The sequence below is a fragment of the Lonchura striata genome, chromosome 5, assembly GCF_046129695.1.
Source record: "Lonchura striata isolate bLonStr1 chromosome 5, bLonStr1.mat, whole genome shotgun sequence".
NCBI classification, from domain to species: Eukaryota; Metazoa; Chordata; class Aves; order Passeriformes; family Estrildidae; genus Lonchura; species Lonchura striata.
This window is the reverse complement of record NC_134607.1, coordinates 1,431,897-1,450,527: the sequence shown is the minus strand read 5'-3', so window position 1 is coordinate 1,450,527 and position 18,631 is coordinate 1,431,897. Positions and strand designations below refer to the sequence as shown.

The 18,631-nt window shown below is 39.8% G+C and overlaps 1 protein-coding gene across 1 annotated transcript; it reads left to right on the top strand.

Moving 5' to 3' along the window:
• Positions 1–999: 999 nt before the first annotated feature.
• On the top strand, positions 1,000–18,202 carry INTS13 (integrator complex subunit 13). Its single transcript, XM_021538677.2, has 17 exons — positions 1,000–1,136; positions 2,172–2,403; positions 3,300–3,374; positions 4,074–4,276; positions 4,521–4,601; positions 5,791–5,881; positions 6,848–6,976; positions 8,626–8,710; positions 10,438–10,527; positions 10,992–11,081; positions 12,055–12,233; positions 12,981–13,151; positions 13,535–13,689; positions 14,646–14,876; positions 15,772–15,911; positions 16,567–16,702; positions 17,493–18,202. Exons 2-17 carry the CDS (start codon positions 2,179–2,181, stop codon positions 17,530–17,532), a joined length of 2,121 nt encoding a protein of 706 aa, XP_021394352.1. The 5' UTR covers positions 1,000–1,136; positions 2,172–2,178; the 3' UTR covers positions 17,533–18,202.
• The last annotated feature ends 429 nt before the right edge of the window (positions 18,203–18,631 follow it).

Sequence of the window (18,631 nt, the reverse complement as noted above, 5' to 3'; positions counted from 1 at the left end):
GGCCCTGGCAGAGGGTGCCCAGAGAAGCTGTGGCTGCCTCTGGATCCCTGGCAGTGCCCGAGGCCAGGCTGGATGGGGCTCTGAGCAGCCTGGGAGAGTTGAAGGTGTCCGCGGCAGGGGGAGTGGACCCGGATGGTCTCATAGGGTCCCTCCCAGGCCAGGGCATCGTGTGATTCTGTGATCGTATTCTTGTCTCATCTTTTAAGAGACAGTCCCAAAATGAGTGGTGCTGTGTGGCTGAGCCATCAAGATTGAAGTCAGCAGTAAGTGGGGGAAAGCTAATGCAGGTGATCGCAGCCACCAAACCCCTCCTAAAAACAGACCCCGTACTCAAATGGTGAGAAGCCACAGACGCACCCAAAAAAGGGCTTGAGTACTCATTAACAGACAAATTACGTAACTTGCAGCCCGTGAACGCTGATGTTTGTCAAAATGCACAAACGGTGTGACGTTTCGGTGACGGGCAGCCTTTTGCGAGCCTGCTGCTCCCTGCGCACCGGGACACGGAATTTCCACACAACCTGGAATAACACGCCCGGAGATCTCGCGAGAACACGGCCGTCGCGGCGGGGCCCGCCTACAGGCCGTCCCGTGCTCTCGCGAGACCTCGGGCTCCTCCCCCGAGGCGTGCGGGCGGCGCGGGGACGGGCGGGGCGTCCGCCCCGGGCGGGACCGGCGTGGGCAGCGGCAGCGGGAAGGGCAGCGGGGCCGCGCCGGCCTCGGCATGTCGGGCGAGTGATCCCGGCCGGGCGCTGTGGCCCGGGGAAGTGCGGACAGGGGCCGGGCGCTCCCCTCGGGGGAGCCGCGGTGCCGGCGGCGCCCGTGGCCGCGCGGGGCCCCCGCGGGCTCAGGGGTGGGCGGAGCGGGGGGGGCTCCGGCCGCCTCTCCCACCCCCGCGGGCGCCGGGCGCGCAGGCCGGACCCGGGCCCCGCGCTCCCCGCCGAGCCGCCCGACGACGGGGAGCAGAGCGCCGCGGGGACATGGAGGGCGCCCGGCCGGAGGCGCCCGCGCCTGGCCCCGTCTAGGGCGCCCCGCGGGCCTCGTCCCTCCTCCTCCTCGGAGCGGGGCCGCGGCCGCGGCCGGGCGCGGCGAGGAGCGGGACCGGGGCTGCTGCAGCACAGGAGGAGCCGGCCCAGGTGAGAAGCGCTGGCGGCGCTTCCCGGCGGCGCTGCTCGGCCCCGCGGCACGCCCGGGGCTCACGCCGAAGGCGCCGCGGGGAGCCCCGGCAGCGCAGCCGAGCACGGCGCCCGAGCCGGCCCCGCTCCCTCCCCTCCACAAGCCGCCGGCTGGCTGCCGTGATCCTCGTTGCTTTGAGCTTCGAGGTTTTTAAAATGAGCTCTTACTGCTTTTATTTTTTTTTTTTTTAATGTATTCTGTAATTGAGCAGAAGTTCATAGAAAAACAAGTTTTTACGCTAGAAATTGCCGTTTTCGGTAGCGCTCAGCGAGAGGAGGATCAGTGGCCATAAACGAAAACACAGGAAGTTCCACCTCAACATGAGGAAGAACTTCTGTACATAAAAGGTGACGGAGCCCAGGAGCAGCTGCCTGGAGAGGGAGTGGAGTCCCCCTCTGGACACATTCCAAATCCACGTGAAGGCATCACCTGCTCTAGGTCACCCTGCCTTGGCAGGGGGTTGGACCCGATGATCTCTGGAGGTTCCTTCCAGCCCTACCTGCACTGTGATTTTTATAATTTCACACTTGGTATATTTGTCAGTGAGATGTTGAAGTACAGATGCAACTGTTTGTTTAAAAATGTGTTTACCAAAGCCAAGACTGAAAATCGGCTTAAAATTCCATTTGTGGTACTTAAAGGTCTTCAAAGTTTCATAATTTTCTTTTGCATGTTACTTATTCTAGGAAATAAGCTTTAAATAGGAAGCAGTTTGTGTATTCTTCTTTAAAGTTGGTTTTAAATAGAGAAGTGGGGAGAGTAATACTGGGCATTTTTTGTTGCCTTTTCAGCAATATAATTCCACTTTTCTCTATTTTTCCTTCTGAGAATAAATAGTTTTTTCTGACAAAAAATGTAGTCTACTAAATATGGACTCTAAAACTTGCATATTTCTAGGATATATGTGTAATTTGCACAGCCATCTTATGATGTGTTTTGTTTATTTTTTTCACCGTGTGTAAATTCTTTCTGCTTTCTGTGTCTGTTTCTTTCAGGAAGAAAATGAAAATATTTTCTGAGTCTCACAAAACTGTTTTCGTTGTGGATCACTGCCCCTACATGGCAGAATCATGCAGGCAGCACGTGGAATTCGATATGTTAGTGAAGAACCGAACCCAGGGCATCATTCCTCTGGCACCCATCTCCAAATCCCTGTGGACCTGCTCAGTGGAGTCATCCATGGAGTACTGTAGAATAATGTATGATATTTTCCCTTTCAAGAAACTGGTAGGTTCTGTCAGCCATGCTGTATATCATGCTTAGTACAATAAGGGACGTTTTTGTGGTTTAAGTCTCTTAATGTCTTTGTGTTTTTAGAATAAAGTATCAAATTGTAATTTATCACTTAAAATTTGTATTTGTTGTTTATATACTTTATAGTCCTTTAATTTTAGAATCTTTCATTGTCTTAATGTCACTTTACAAGCTGGTGCAAAACATGGAGAGGTGCTTTAGGGCAACTTAGAGCTTTATTATTGTGCTCTCCCAAACAACTGACTTTACAAAAGCTTCAGTGAGGTATTGTCTTAAGTTGAATTTTGTTGCTAAACTCCCATGATAGCTCTCTGTAAGAGTTTTGGTATCAGCATTGAAGGAATTCTGGGCTTTAAGAAGAGAGTAGGATTGCCCTGGAGCTAACAGTTTGGAAAAGTGGGAGGAGAGCTTCCTGGCACACACAGCTCCTTGCTTAGAAAACCATATTTTTTTAGTGATGTTTGTTAAATCTTGGCAGATATCTACCCCATGATATACTGTGACAGACTTTGGAGAATGATGTGCAGTTTACACATCAGAACACTAGAATTTACTTTATTTTGTGGCTATCGTTCTGGAAATGTAATCTAATTCTTAAAATACTAATATTTTGACAATCTTACTTGGTGTAGAGAATGCTTTTCTGGTGTACAAATATAAGTGGAAGTTGTTAATTATATTACTAAGGGGAAAACTGAATATAGCAGGAGTGTGTGATTTTTGTGGGTTTGTTAGTTTGAATTTGGCTTGTCTCATTGCACATTATCTCCAGATTACCAGAAAAAAAGGGTGCAATTCATGTTTGTTTAAATTTTGGGAAGTAACAATATAATGGCTGTTACCTTAATGTGTTTTTTTGATCCTTGTAGGTGAATTTCATTGTGAGTGATTCTGGGGCTCATGTGTTGAATTCTTGGACTCAAGAAGATCAGAACTTGCAGGAGGTATGATTTGTAACTGTTCTTTTGTTATTTAGTTCAGACTTCATTGTGAAATAAACATTGTGTTTGATAGGAAATAACTGGTTAATTACAATATTGGTGGATCTAGACTGAAATTATTGTATAACAGAATTTCAAATAGCTGCCTGGGAGCCTGGATTATTCTATAGACAATATTTAAAAAGAATCCAGTATGTTTAGATAGAGACTTAAATATTTAAAATAAACACGATGAAGAAATTAGTTATATATTTTTTCGGTAATTTGGTGCTGCTTCTTGAGTTTAAATTCTTTTTAAAATATTTGCATGAGAGGCAAATAACTTGTGCTAAATACATTAATTGTTAATATTCTCTTTATGGCCATGTTGTTTAATCCCAAAAGGGCTCATCCTCTGAAAAATTTACTTTGAGGAAGAAGTGCATTTCCAAATTCTCAGAAAATAAAAGCAGGAGGCAACTGACCAGATTAGCATATCTTTTGGGTGTTGGATATAAGTTGTTATTATGGTCAGGTATTTTTCTGTCATAAACGAGCCTATTTATCCCGATGAATAAATTGAATTGCAAAGGATAATTGAGGGCCAAATGCTCGTTAGTTGTTCCATTTGCTGTTGATTTGGAAGGTGTCAGGGCTGACTCCTGGGGGTGGTTTGGGAGGCAGGAGGCCCGTGGCTGTTCTGACAGCTCTGTGTTTGCCCAGCTGATGGCAGCGCTGGCGGCCGTGGGGCCGCCGAACCCGCGGGCAGACCCCGAGTGCTGCAGCATCCTGCACGGGCTGGTGGCCGCCGTCGAGGCGCTCTGCAAGATCACCGAGTACCAGCACGAGGCCCGCACCACGCTGATGGAGAACGCCGAGCGCGTGGGCAACAGGGGCAGGATCATCTGCATCACCAACGCCAAGAGGTGCGGCACCCGTGCTCCTTCACCCCGGTTCTACACAGGCTCACGCAGCCTGCAGGCAGCTTCTTTGCACAGATCTTTCTTAGAGGATCCTTAAGCACTTCTCACCTTAACAAAGGTTTTTGTTCATGGGGTTCTGACTGTAAAAAGCCAAAAGATTTCCCGCTTTAAGTAGAAGAATATTCAGGGGCTTTGAACAGGAGGATTGGTGGTGCAGCCTTCAAAGAAATCTGCTATTTCTTTGTAGTGACAGCCATGTTCGGATGCTGGAGGATTGTGTTCAGGAGGCCATTCATGAGCACAACAAGCTTGCAGCTACCTCTGACCAGTGAGTATGCTTTTTAGAGTTTCTTGTATCCTCTAGGAAGTATGGATGTATTTCTGTCACAAAACTCTGATGGACTATTTGAAGGAATGTGAAGTAGAAGGTGGTAAATCATGATATTGTTAGCTTAGAGCTGGTATATGATCATTGTCTTTCTGGTTTCATCCTTCATAGGACAGGATTTCTTTAGGTTGTTACCTTCTACATCTGCTCCAGAATAGAACAGAGATACAGAGATAAACAGAGATACATAACTCTGCCTTGTTTCACATTTTGTTTTTAGTCTCTAATTCATCTGGAGCAGTTTTTCTCGATAATACTGTGTTGCTTTCATGTACATCTGCCTTTGACTAAAACAGCTAATTTCTTTGAAACTAGTTTTAGATTCTAAATTGCTGTATTGCCTGGAACTTCCCTTGAGATAAAGGAATCTTGAAATACAGAGTACATCTGCTCTCATAAGTCTTTTTCCACCATATGTTTTGTCTAATTAAACTCTGAAGTGTTTGTCTACAGCACTGTGTTGTCTTGTAAAATTGTTGTAGGTTGAGATCCTATTCCTGGTTGCTCCTCAGTTGCTTCAATAGCAGAAGCATCAATCTCCTATTTTTTCCTGCTGCAGTTGCAGTTTCATGGATGTATAGAGGATCCTGCCCAAGGAATTAGGTGTTAAATCCACTGTAAAGACAGGGATGTCTCATTCCCGTAGGTAGAGATGTGGTGCAATGTCTGTATCACTACAAACTTCCAGCCACATTAGGATATCAGCATATATCCCATGACATGTCCCATCTCTCTCTGCTGTTTGGTAGTTATGTTCCTGGAATCCTCTCATTTATACCTGCACATAGAGACTCAGATCCTCTGTAGTGTCAACATGCAGCTGGATAAAGCTGAACAGATTGCACCAGTTAAGGACTTAACTCCATTGACGTGTCCAAAAAAGAAGCACAGCACTATAACATCTGAGGAGCAAGAAGTGTTAGGCTTTTATTTTTATTCTGATAACTTACTTTGTTTGAAGTCTGTGCTTTTGAAAATCATATCTGTAACCTAGTTTCCGCAGCACACTTTCAGAAACAACATGTTGCTAATATATATTGTCATTCTGTGTTCTAGATATCAGAATTAGTTTAATTTAAGGACATAGCCTACAGTGTGGCAGACTAAGCAAAATGATTTTATTTTTAAGTCTAATGCAGATTCAGAAATGTGAACTGGTGTTAATCCACACGTACCCAGTTGGTGAAGACAGCCTTGTTTCTGATCGTCCTAAAAAAGAGGTGAGTAGCTTAAAATGAAAACAGTTATCCCAGGATTAGGAACCATGTCAGACTGAAAATAGTGGAAATTATTCTCAGTTCTTTAGTAGCATAAGCACATGTGGTGGTTGTTTGAAACCAAGTACACTAAAAAAATCTGTAATACATTCTGCTGTTCAGCAGTCTGCTCTGCATTAATGTGTTGTCTGTAAGAAAAGACCCCAGAAAAATGACTTAACATGAAAAGCATGTAGTGCTGTGTGGTACTTAATATATAAAAAGGACTGTGTGGGGCTACCTTCCTGTGATTCATTTTTACAAAACTGCTGTAGTTGTGCTAAAAATTGTGAATGGAAGATAAGGAATTGACTACTTCCCTCTTTAAGGCAGCCACTGGGTTTGGGTCTTGGTATTTTTTCTTGTTGTTTTTGTTTGGGGTTCTTGTTTTGGGGTTTTTGGGGATTGTTGTTGTAGTTTTTATTGAGTGTGTTTTTTTAAAATTTATTTTGTTTTGTTTTTAAGCCCCAGCCCAGTGTTCTTGTTGGCTAGGGAAAAATCAAATACATCTTCTATCTTGTGTTTATTTGCCTTGTGTATGTATGATGCACTTACAGGTAGACATGTAGAAATTACTTTGCTACTGTTACTCAGCTGGTAAAAGAATATAAAACTAGGCCCAGAACTAGTGTTAAGATTTATTCCCCATGTTGTGATACTAATTTTTCCTATTAACAATTAGTGATTCAATTTTTTTAGCACACTTCTAAGTTATTTTTACTGCTTTTAAGAACTGCATCCATAGCACTTGGCATAAGCTCAAAATTCAGAATGAAAATAGTTTTTGCTTCTTGCTTGATAGTTTCCTCTGGTGTGGGTTTTTGAGTGGTAGTTTTAGGAGTATAAATGCTTATCTGAGAGTTGAACAGACTGTACTGTTGAATGATATCACAACCTAAACTATGAATTCCATGTATCAATTTATTTCAGCTCTCTCCTGTTCTAACCAGTGAAGTGCACAGTGTCCGTGCAGGGAGGCACCTGGCTACAAAACTGAATCTTTTAGTACAGCAACACTTTGATCTGGCTTCTACCACAATAACTAACATCCCTATGAAGGTAATACTGTCTACAATTCTGTGTTAACTAGCTGCATCACTTCTAAATTTGTTTGAAAGCTTTTGATGTTTATTTTAATTGAATTTTTACATTGTTTTTCTCTCCATATCATATTTTCTGTTTTGTTTTTTTTTTTTTTTTCTTTTATTAGCCCACATTCAATGTCTGTGATCAGGTTAGTAAAAATGAAGTAGGGGAAAAAAATAAAGAAGGATCACAGAACAAAATATTGTATTGCCAAATCTCAATTTTTGATGTAGCAATACAAATGTTATTTCAGTTCTGTTTGTATTACGTTATATAAATACAGTCTTGTTTACCTCAGATCAATTTGTCTGTGATTCTTTTGTCTTTTTCTAGTTGTGTTTAGATATTCTTGACCCTTGTGCATTATAGTGGCATAGTGAGTCTCTTTTTCCTCTGTTTCATTATCATGCCCACCCAACATAAAGGTGTTTGTAACAAAGCTGCTTTTTTACCAAGGGTTTTCCAGTGGGTTTTCTACTCTGAAAATCCATAAACATGAAATGGGGACAGGATATACCTAGTTAAGGAAGATAAACAATTAAGCATCTTGTGTTGGAAGTTATGTCCATATTTTTAAAATTTTTTGCTACTTGGAGGGAAGTTAGTGCAGTTTAGAATGTCAGGTGTTAAGGAGACAGTAATTTTGTGATCAGACAGCAAGAGACAATTGAGACAGAAGTGTCACTATTCAAACAGAAAAAGAGCCATGGGCAGGTAATCTTCATGATTTAAAAAATTCATTTAGTTGTAACACAGTCAATCATTGCATATTTGAAAACTAGCAATATTGTGTGGATTTTATAAGTTAAAACATGATATCAAAATAATTTTCACAGTTTTTATGAGAGTTTGACTTGGGTCATGGCATAAATGTGACTTCAGTTTGCAAATACCTTGTTTGTAACTCTCTGACCTGTGTGCTGCTGGTGTGCCTCTTCCTTCTGCCTTTGTCCTTATAGTAATAGACTGTGTTGGGCTCTCTGTGGTTTTTTTCTTTTTTTTAATTGTTTTTCTTTTTAAACTTGGAAAAAATTAGCAGAGTTACTGTTCTGTTTTTGCTGATCCTCTGCAGCTGTTTGAAGATGCAGTGTCCTCTTTACAGAAATGCACTTTTTTAGTAAAAAACTTAGAGCTGCAAGTGCACTTCTTATGATAAGCTTAAGAAATAATACATTTAAAGTGTGGGTTTTGGTTTGGATTCTGGATTTTTGGTTTTGAAAAGTAATTGTCACTCTACCCTGCAGAGTGAGCCTTTGTTGATGCTCAGTAAGTTGTAACTGCTGGTGATTATGTTAACATTTTGTAGGCTTCCTTAACTTCACTCATTTAGTGAAGTAGTCAAGCCTAGTTTTTACCTGTGATGCTCTGCACTCTTGACATGAGGCTTGTATAAAGAAGAATAGGGTTTAAAAAAAAAAAAAAAGAGGGAAAGCAGTTGGCTGCATCTTTAAACTGCTCAGAGAGCAAAGTTTCCTCATCATTGCAATCCTGTTGTTGTCTGAGGCACTTGGAGACTTTTTGTTTTCTTCTGGACTGAAAGACAAATACAGAATCATTCATTTATGAAAACGGTGGCCTCTAGCTAAAGTAATTCTATTTATCTCTGCCTTTATCTTTTGAAGGAAGAACAACATGCTAACACATCAGCCAACTATGATGTGGAACTGCTGCATCACAAAGAGGCACACGTGGATTTTTTAAAGAATGGTAAGTAGAAATGGCCCTCTGAAGGAGGCTTTTGATCAGCCTCTTTGGGAGTATTCACAAAGAAAGATTGGGAGCTTCAAATCCACGTAAATTTCAGACTCAAGCAGCAAATATTTCAGTTATTCCTTGCAATCCAGGAAACTTCATTTTAATGTGGGCATTGGAGTTTTACTCATTATTGACACATTTTAATACAGCATTGAGGAAGCAGGCCAAATTCACTTATGTTCAGGATCTTGCTGTGAAATTTATGGGGCATGTCAGTTTATTACTGACGTATAAAAGGTAGGTGAGACCAGATATGCAGGGAGATTTTACAAAATGAAGTCCCTCAAAGTTTTGCCTTGCACAATTGAACTTCGTTAAGTAATAATAATTGGCATCACTTACATCCCACAGGCCTGTTTATGATGATAATTGCTTTGGAAAAAACAAGACTTGTTTGGCTGTTGAGCTTTTTTGTTGTATTTGAAATACCTACTATCTTTTTTTTTTTTGTAAATTTGGAATTGCTACCTAATATTCTTCTGAGTTGAATTTTTAATAGCTCAACTGAAGTTAAAAAAGCACAACACTTAGCTTTTTTCAGAACTATTTTGTTGAGGAAACTTCCTGATGTAAAACTCTGTTAAAAATCAGCTTACAGCTTCTGTATTGGTTGAATTAAATGTCATATGATCCATAAGCAGCCATTTTGGGGAGTTTGTGCTTTTTTCCCATTACTGTGAAGACGAGGAGGTAATTCCTTTGTCATCTGCAAGTGCTGTGCTCCAAATTTTAGGGGAGTGGATGATGAAAGATTGAAGAGCATAGGGTGTCACAGTAATGACCTCAGCCTCACCTGAACTGGTGTTATGATGTTGAAATCTTAAAGATTTATTGCCAGGACTCAGAAGCAGTTTCATAAAACCTGTTGGGTCAAGGGATTAGGTCTCCTAGGAAAACACAAAAGCAGACTCTGACTACATTTCCTCTTCACATTTTTCCCATCAGGACTTTGAGAGGAAAAAGTGTCTTCTTAAGTCCTGTGAATTTTGGGTTCTTTCATTTGTTTCTAAATATGGATTTCAGCTGTAATACCTCTGATGCTAGGAAAGCAGGAATTCAGTTCCAGTGGTCTTACTTATCTGAAATGTTGCCAAGGAGTTTTCAGGTTAAATAAGTTTGGTCTTTAGGTATTCTGAGAGATAATTTCTAAAATTGTTGCAGTTAATTTTAATAATAAAGTGTTTCTTGTATGTTAATATTTTAATAATATTTTTAATAATATTTTAATAATAAAGCATCTGTGGTCAGTAGAACACATTGAGAGAATTCAGGCTGAATCTGACATAGCAAAGAGACTGGATGATGAGACCAAATACTTCTTTCCTCAAAAAACTAAACTTGTCAAATGTACTTTACATTGATTTAATTGACGTTGGGAATATGATATGTACAAGCAACAGCCAGCTCTGACATTTGAGATTTCTGTGTGGAAAATTCTGGAAAAAAGATATTTTCTTAAAGTCCTGAGCATTTTAGCAGGAAAAAATTGCCTGTTAACAGATAGAAAGTTCCACATATGTTTAGTTCTAACTGTCAAATCAAAAAGTTAGGTATCTGAGTTTTAAATTTAGATTACATTGTGTGTATGTTCATGTTACATTTTGTACCTTAAAAGTTTAGAGTTGTTTTGCTGTGCTAAAGCTCTGGTTGATCCCCCCTCTTTCTGCCTTTCTCCGCAGGTGATAACCACGTGGGTGGCAATAGCAGGGAAGGCGCATTTAAAGAAACTGTGACACTGAAATGGTGCACTCCTCGAACCAACAGTGTGGGTAGGTGACATGGAATCTTCCAGACCTGGTTGGTAACTTGTACAAATGTGAGTACAGGAGAGAAAGGGCAGGTCTGAGATAACATAGGAGTTTGTGTGGCCATGCAGCTCATGCACCCTATTAATTATTAGCAATTTATTATGACTCGATGAGCCAGCAGGCCAAAAGTAAAGGTAAGAGAAATAAGAGCAGACTGACTGGTCAGTGAAGTAATTCAGGAGATAAAAGAATTGAGGTTTCTGCTGGAAACAAAGCTTGGGAATCTATGAGATTCTCAGAGCTGTGGATTCTTGGGAATCCTCTCAGTGAGGAGATGGTAAAAGGACTTTCACATTAAGAGGCTTCTAAACTTTTTAGTTCTGCTCATTGTGGATTAGCCGCCTCCTCTTACATTCTTTTATTTTGTGTATATTTTTTTCTGCCTCTGGAATTACACTCCACTTTTCTACTCCTTTATTTTTCAGAACTGCACTATTGCACTGGAGCATACAGAATTTCACCAGTAGATGTAAATAGCAGACCTTCTTCATGCCTTACAAACTTTCTTCTCAATGGTAAATTTGTGTCCTTGGCTAATTATTCAATATTTTAATTTTTAATTGTATAAATGGAGCATGTAGCACATTTTGATTTGTATAGCAGTAATGTATATGTACTGTAAAAATACTGTGTTTATTTTAACATGTCCTCTAAATAAGAGAAGAAAGTTGTTAAATCTCCTCAAAGGCAAATGTGTTTTGAAACTTAAAAATGGGAGGAAAAATGTAAAGAAGGAACAAGAATTGAAATGGAGGTTTGTATGTTTGCAAACAAAATGTCATTACAAACATCCTTTTAATGGAATGTTTCCTTCAGTGAAGTCATTTGATTGTCTAAACATGCAGAGGTTTTATTAAACACTATATCTTGCTGTATTTTTCTCTAGAGATTGTGTAGTGAAAATGACCTTTGATTAATCAAAATGGTTGGAACCAAAATTAATAGCATATTTCCGATAAGCTCACTCTTCTGATTTTTTGCCTCCTGCTATTAATAAACTTATTTGGAGAATGCACCCTTTAATGATTGGTGTATTTTACTGAAAATAAGACAAAGGGAGTTTTATTTCTCTCTGAAGAACGGTATCCGTTTTAACCATTAGCAAGTTGTATCAGCTGATGCTTGTAATACTCGGGAGGTAATCTTGTTACTTATTGATAGTTGCTTTTAACGAGTGTTTCTGCAGCAGGGCCGTTTGAATGCCTTATGAATATTTATTTTTTCCAAAGGAAAAAAGATTGGTTGGTCTAGGAGAGGCCTCTTGGTGTTACTTTGTAAAATTTTAAGGAGCACAAACCCTGTTCTGTGTCAAGAAACGAGGAGATGGCAGTTCCTTTTTCAGCTGTGTGAAAACACCACCTTGGTGGGTTCAGATTGTTCTTGGCCGAGCACAAACATGTATTTATGCAGCTCGAAATTTAAAATTGCAGCACACAGGAATCAGTGAATGAAAGAATGAATGAATGAAAATGATCTCCCTTCCACCAGGTCGCTCGGTGCTGTTGGAACAGCCACGCAAGTCCGGCTCAAAAGTCATCAGCCACATGCTCAGCAGCCACGGGGGAGAGATTTTCTTGCATGTGTTGAGCAGCTCCCGCTCAATTCTGGAAGATCCCCCCTCAATCAGCGAAGGCTGTGGTGGGAGGGTCACTGACTACAGGATCACAGTAAGGGTCTTTCTGTCCTACACTGCTGCTTCTCTCACATGACAACAGATCCAGGGCAGTAGATGTGGGAAGGAAATGTTGGAGTGGATTGCATGGTCAAACTTCCTTTGTAATATATACCTTGATAGATATTTGGTAGAAAATACTACATTTGTTGATTGTTATGCCTGCTTCATGAAATACTTTGTGTGTCAAGGAATGCCTCCTTAATGCGCTAGCAGTGTTTAAAGTTTGTTCTAGTTCTAGAAAAACATTTTTCTTGGCAAGTTTCTTCTGTGGGTTGGATACACATAGGACTATATTGTGCTTATTGTCAAAGGGTAGATTGCACATGAGTGGTTTGTATAATAAATAGAAAGATGAAGTTGACAACTTTGAACCTTGATATCAGACAATCAGCTGACATGCCTTTTATTTATCCTGTGTTTTTTTCAACACATCCTTCATTTCTTTTGTAAATAAGCAAAAGTTCCTTCTGGAAACATATAACTTCCCATACATTAAATATCTTGCAAATCTGGAAGTCCTCCTTGTCAAAATGCATACATTGTTTTTTACTCCATATTTCTGTGCCCCTGTTTTGTGTTTCCCCTTGCCTGAGAGCTAGAGACAGGGCTGTGGTTGGTAGGGTCAGATGTGGCAGTGGGATGGTACAAAGTAATAAGCAAGGCTAAGCTGTTTAGCCCCTTCACTGAAAGTTACTTTGTTAGAGAAATGCCTAATTGTATCTTGTTTGGTTATCATTAGGATTTTGGTGAATTTATGAGGGAAAACCGATTAACTCCTTTTCTAGAGCCCAGATATAAGATGGATGGAAGTCTTGAAATTCCATTGGAACGTGCAAAAGATCAGTTAGAGAAACATACTCGTTACTGGCCTATGATTATTTCTCAGACCACCATCTTCAATATGCAAGCTGTAAGTAACCAGGGCTCTGTACATTTTTGTTCTGTTCCTAGATTGTTTCCCCTTGTCACTTGATTAAATGTCAACTCTATGAGATGATAAATCCCTTGCTGTATAATCAGTTTATTTTCAGCTTTATTTTTCCTGAACTAACTGGGTATTTAATGCAGTAGATTATTGGAATGCTATTTAAATAAAGTGATTTGAACCTGACAACTCCAGTACTGCTGGATAAAGAAAGCATCTGCTTATACTTTAAGCTAGTGCTAAACTGAGGATAAGAGGGTGGGTTTTGTTGTGTGTTGTTTCATTGCCTTTAATTTTTTTTCTCCCTGTTGCTCTCCTGTGACACACACACACATTTTCTTGTTGTTCATTTCTGTTTTGTCTTGCAGGTAGTGCCATTAGCCAGTGTGATTGTAAAGGAAACAATGACTGATGAGGATGTACTGAATTGTCAAAAAACAATATACAATTTGGTAGACATGGAGAGGAAGAATGATCCACTGCCAATTTCAACAGTTGGTACCAGAGGAAAGGGGCCGAAAAGGTTACATGCACATCTCTGTTGATTCTTGACTATTTTCAGAAATACTCTGTTGACAATGTTTTCATACCAAATTTTTAAACTATAGCTAAAAGTAATACATAGTGAATTAAACACTGTATTGCACATCCCAAATGCTATCAGTGCCTCACCTGTATCATTTAGAGGCAATAACAGTACTGATACTGCTGTATGTTACGGAAAAAAACTCTGCAGTTTTATTATCTAATAATTTAAATATGTTAAGAAAAATGAAATCAAAGATAGTTATCAGCAAAGGTAAAAAACCGATGCAAATTTATAATTGCTACAAACAGATAAAGTGGAATAATTTGAAATTAATCAAAAGGAAAACTTAAGTATATTACAAATGAATGGTGCATTAAAATTGGGATATATTAGAAACCTTATAGAACAGTTATTTAAAATTTGGGCTACTTCTTTAAAATAAGCCTGGAATATTCTGATCCCTCAATCACTGGGATGTATTCCTTGTATTTCTAAGAATTGATTGAAAAGAAATTCAGCTCCTGATTTGCCTACCTGACGGGGAGTTATTGACAGTAGTGTGGTGCAATTCTATCTTATTGTTTTAAACCCAAAAAATGTAATAATTAATTTGCATGTCAGTACATGAGTGACCCTCTGACATTGCATTGTTAGCAGGCACCTGAGAGGTTTCACAAATGCCTTTTGGCAGTGAGATCTTGTGGGACATTATAATTTCAATGGACATAATCCATTTCAATTTAAACTTTACTCTGGGCATGAACTGGGGAATGTTAACGTGGTTTCAAGCACGGAGTAATCCCAGGTGGAGAAACCTCTAGTACAGGAGGATAGATAATCTCTTTGGAGTTATTTTTGGCTTGGGGGTTCTGTTTTGTTTCTTAAGGTGTGCATTGATTCAGTCAGTAGTTCAGTGGTGATCCTTGATGTGGTGTTTTTTTGGCCCTTAGGGATGAGCAGTACCGAATTATGTGGAACGAGCTGGAGACCCTGGTCCGAGCACACATCAACAACTCTGACAAACACCAGCGAGTCCTCGAGTGTCTCATGGCCTGCAGGAGCAAACCCCCAGAGGAGGAGGAGCGCAAGAAACGAGGCAGAAAGAGAGAAGACAAAGAGGACAAGTCAGAGAAGTTGGGCAAAGACTATGAATCAGATAAGCCATGGCAGGAATCAGAGAGGTACATTTTCTAAAGTGAAATCAAACTATAGCATAACTTGTTCTTAGCTGCTGACCATTTAGCTGGGTGTTTTAGCTTGAGGAGTTCCTGCTGTTGGATTCTGTCATACCCACACCACCTATTAGATTTTAAACTGCCTTATGGAAATCTAAAGCATGGATAAAAATGTGGGACAAGCAGTTGTTTTAAGCTGTAGATAGTGCAGTGCTGAGGTTGATTTCAACAACCCAGCTTGATTTGGCGCTTCTCTTCAGCTGAGTATCAGGATTAATGTCCATTTACCTCATGTCTGTAATTCATGTTGTTATTGTAGCTTGTCTTAAGTGGCAAGGACCTGTCAGACTGTTCTGTATTCCTTCTTGGAAACTACTTTCTACAGAGATCCAAAAAACTTGTGCTAATAAGTTTAATTTGCATGTGTTCTGTGCATGCTGGAATCATTTAGGATGGGAGGGCCTTTTCATCTACCCTGTTGTCACCATGCTGATGACATTCCATGCTTTCCTGTGAATTATCATTCCTACAACTTTGCTTTCACATGTGGAACAGAAATGGGGACAGAGATAAAAGTGATTTGGTGTGAATGGGCCTGAATTCACCTAGAAAATATAATAGGAAATTGTATCATATTTCTCCATGTATTTATTTTAATTTGGTTTTTCCTTTGAAATTCAGACATAATTGTCTCAACAACTAAAGTGAAACTGTATATTAAGAACCTTTCCTACATGTAATGCTTTATGCAGAGGATTATTTAGTTAGAATTCCCAAGGGGTCGAAAGAAATTTTCTTATGGTATGGATCCTATATTATTTTGAGGAGTACAGAAAGCTATCAAGAATTATGTTTTGCTCAAGCGTATTTTTCCTCACCCTTTTCCTTCCCTCTGAAAAAGGTTAAAAGGTCTTTTGGATCGGGAGAAAGAAGAACTGGCAGAAGCTGAAGTTATCAAGGACTCCCCTGATTCTCCTGAGCCCCCCAACAAAAAGCCTCTCATTAGTATGGACGAAATGCCCACAGTTGAAAAGGCAAAAGGTAAACCAGAACAATTGCAACAGATTATTTATCTTAAAGGTAGATGTTGTTGCATCAGTCTTGTGTTTTCTAAAGTAATGAGGTGAATCATTTTGGAGTTAAAGGTAAGTCAGTGAAGATCATGTTAAATGCTAAATGTTGAGAAATTCTTGGAAAACATGTTAACCTCACTACATCTGTGAAAAAAGGGAGAAACCAAGACACTGTGTGGGTCTGCTGATTGACTTTTGCTTTGATAGGGAATGGCCAAGTTCCTGCTGGTGCTGTTTGACCTACTGTATGTGAGAAATGCTGTTTGAGGGCAGGTATCAGAAATCACTGTCTCCTGCTAATAAATAATCAACTTGCCTAAGTAGTGCAGTTGTCAGAATGGACAGTTCTCACTGACTTCCTTGGTTTGAATTATTTTCTATTAGTGACGGAGCTGATGGTGAGATTCTGCTCTTGAAGCAGAGTTTATCTCACATGCAGCAACTCCTCTGCCATTATCACTTCACATATTTTCTATTTATTTAGCTCCTACTGTAAGTTTGTTTAATATTAGTTGTTTTAACATGTTGTATTGCCATAGTCTGTAATTCCTTTAAGATGTTATAATGACGTACTGTTAATTCAAAGTTTTCATCACTTAGACTCTTTTTATTTAAAATTTTAGGGCCAATGTCCTTGCTGTCTTTATGGAGCAACAGAATTAATACTGCCAACTCTAGGAAGCATCAGGAATTTATTGGTCGGTTGAACTCTGTCAACAATAAAGCTGAGCTGTATCAACATCTGAAAGAAGAAAATGGGTTTGTATCAGGAAATGCATCCCTACCCATATCTTGGTAGCAGTCAGTGTGGAGTTTACGGCATTAGATACTCCTTTGATGATTAAAATATCTACGTACATTCCTTTGCTTCTCAGCGTTGAGGTGGAACCAAAGCAGTGTTTGATTTTCTGTTTGCACCTGTGCTGAGCAAGACTGACTGCTGAGAGCTGGGCTTCCCTGAGCCTCAGGGGTTGTCCCTGCAGCAAAAGTCTTATTAGATTTCAGGGAGTTAAACAGTAGCTGAGATTTTCTGCTTGCCTTAGCTTCCAAAAGAATGGCTGATACAGAAATATTGTTGGAATAAAGTGGTTGAATCTTAGGCTGTGCAATAATGAAGTTGACAGTAGTCCATGTTCTACAAAAAATACTGGAAAACCAAACCAGCCTCCCCTAAAGGAAATCAGATGATGGTAGACAGCAATCAGTGTAAGAGGGGTAAAAATTAAGTCCTTGGAAAAAATGGCCAAAGCTTAAGTTTTCAAAATGGATTCTCAAGTCACATGGATATTCTCGAATTACAAAATATTTTGTGTTTTTTGACGTTTTTTCACAGCTGAAATGTATCTGTGCAGAAACCTTTCATTTATGTACTGATTGCTGCTTAAATAAGTATTAAGAGGACATAAGTTTGTGCATGTTGGGGTAGGGAGAGATAGGACAGTTAGTGAAGTAAAAAACATCTATGAAAGCATTTAAATCTGATTTTTTTTTTAAACTGTTGGTTGTTCTTCCAGTAACAAACCTTACCAATTGTTGTCTTGCCTTTCAGAATGGAAACAACAGAAAATGGAAAAGCAGGCCGGCAGTAAGGATTAGTTCTGTTTTTTGGGACAAAACTTGGCCAAATTGCAAAAATATTTAATGCTGGAGTTGCTCTTGGTACTGTTTCAGTACAATTGTATAGCTGTGGTTTGATTGGTTTTTACATTTTTCTAGTCCTATTTTTGCTATGAAGTATGAAACCTGCATATCACGTTAAACCAGCTGTGTGCAAATAGGAGCTGTCCTGAAGCATTTTCCAGTTGTGCTTCAGGATGAAGAAGACCTTTGCTGCCATGGAGTAAATCAAGTAATCAAAAATGTTAGTCACCTTAAAGTCCTTGCCCAGAAGTATTGGGTACTATTTCAAAATCAGTGATGACTGTCTTAAAAAAAAAGAAAAAATGTCAAGTAATTTACAATGAGCTGATAACATAATTTTGGTTGCTGAACACCTTTTATTTATATGAGAGTTCCTCAGGAGTTCAGAATTATGGAAGAGACCACACACTGAGTACAGACACCAACCTGAGAGAGTGCCAGTCTTGGTTTTCATTTGAGGGTGGGAGGGCGAGGGGTTTTACAGATTAAAATTGTTGGTTTAAAGACTTCTAAGAAATTGAATGGAAATGGTCTTTAGAAAGCAAAGCCTTTCAGGTTGTTGCGTTGGAGTTAAGGCTTTGTAAAAAAAAGTACAATAAAATTTTTTGCTAATAATAATTTTTTTGGTGAAGTGTGTTCTGTAGGATACTTGTGGTTGTATGTCTGAGACTGAGTTTGAATGGCTGTGAATGAAAAGTAGGTGATCTGTCTTCAGTTTGAGTACAGCTTTTTTCACTGGGGAGTAGAATTCTCAACTGGGAAAACTCAGCCAATGTCTGATCTTATCCCTTGTCAGATTTTGGGTTGTCTTCCACGTGGGCTAAGGAAAGAGGAATTCCTGAGCTTTCCAAATGTGTCAGCCTTCCTCTGGTCTGCATCTGGCTTCTGTAAGCAACTGAAGGGCTCACAGATTGGGTATCTTACAGTTGGTTTGAGACACATCTTTAACATTTTCTAAAACTAAATCAGTATTTTCATATTCACCTGCAACTTACCATAGTTTTTGATGTATAGATCTGAACACCAATATTCTTCACTGAATATTTG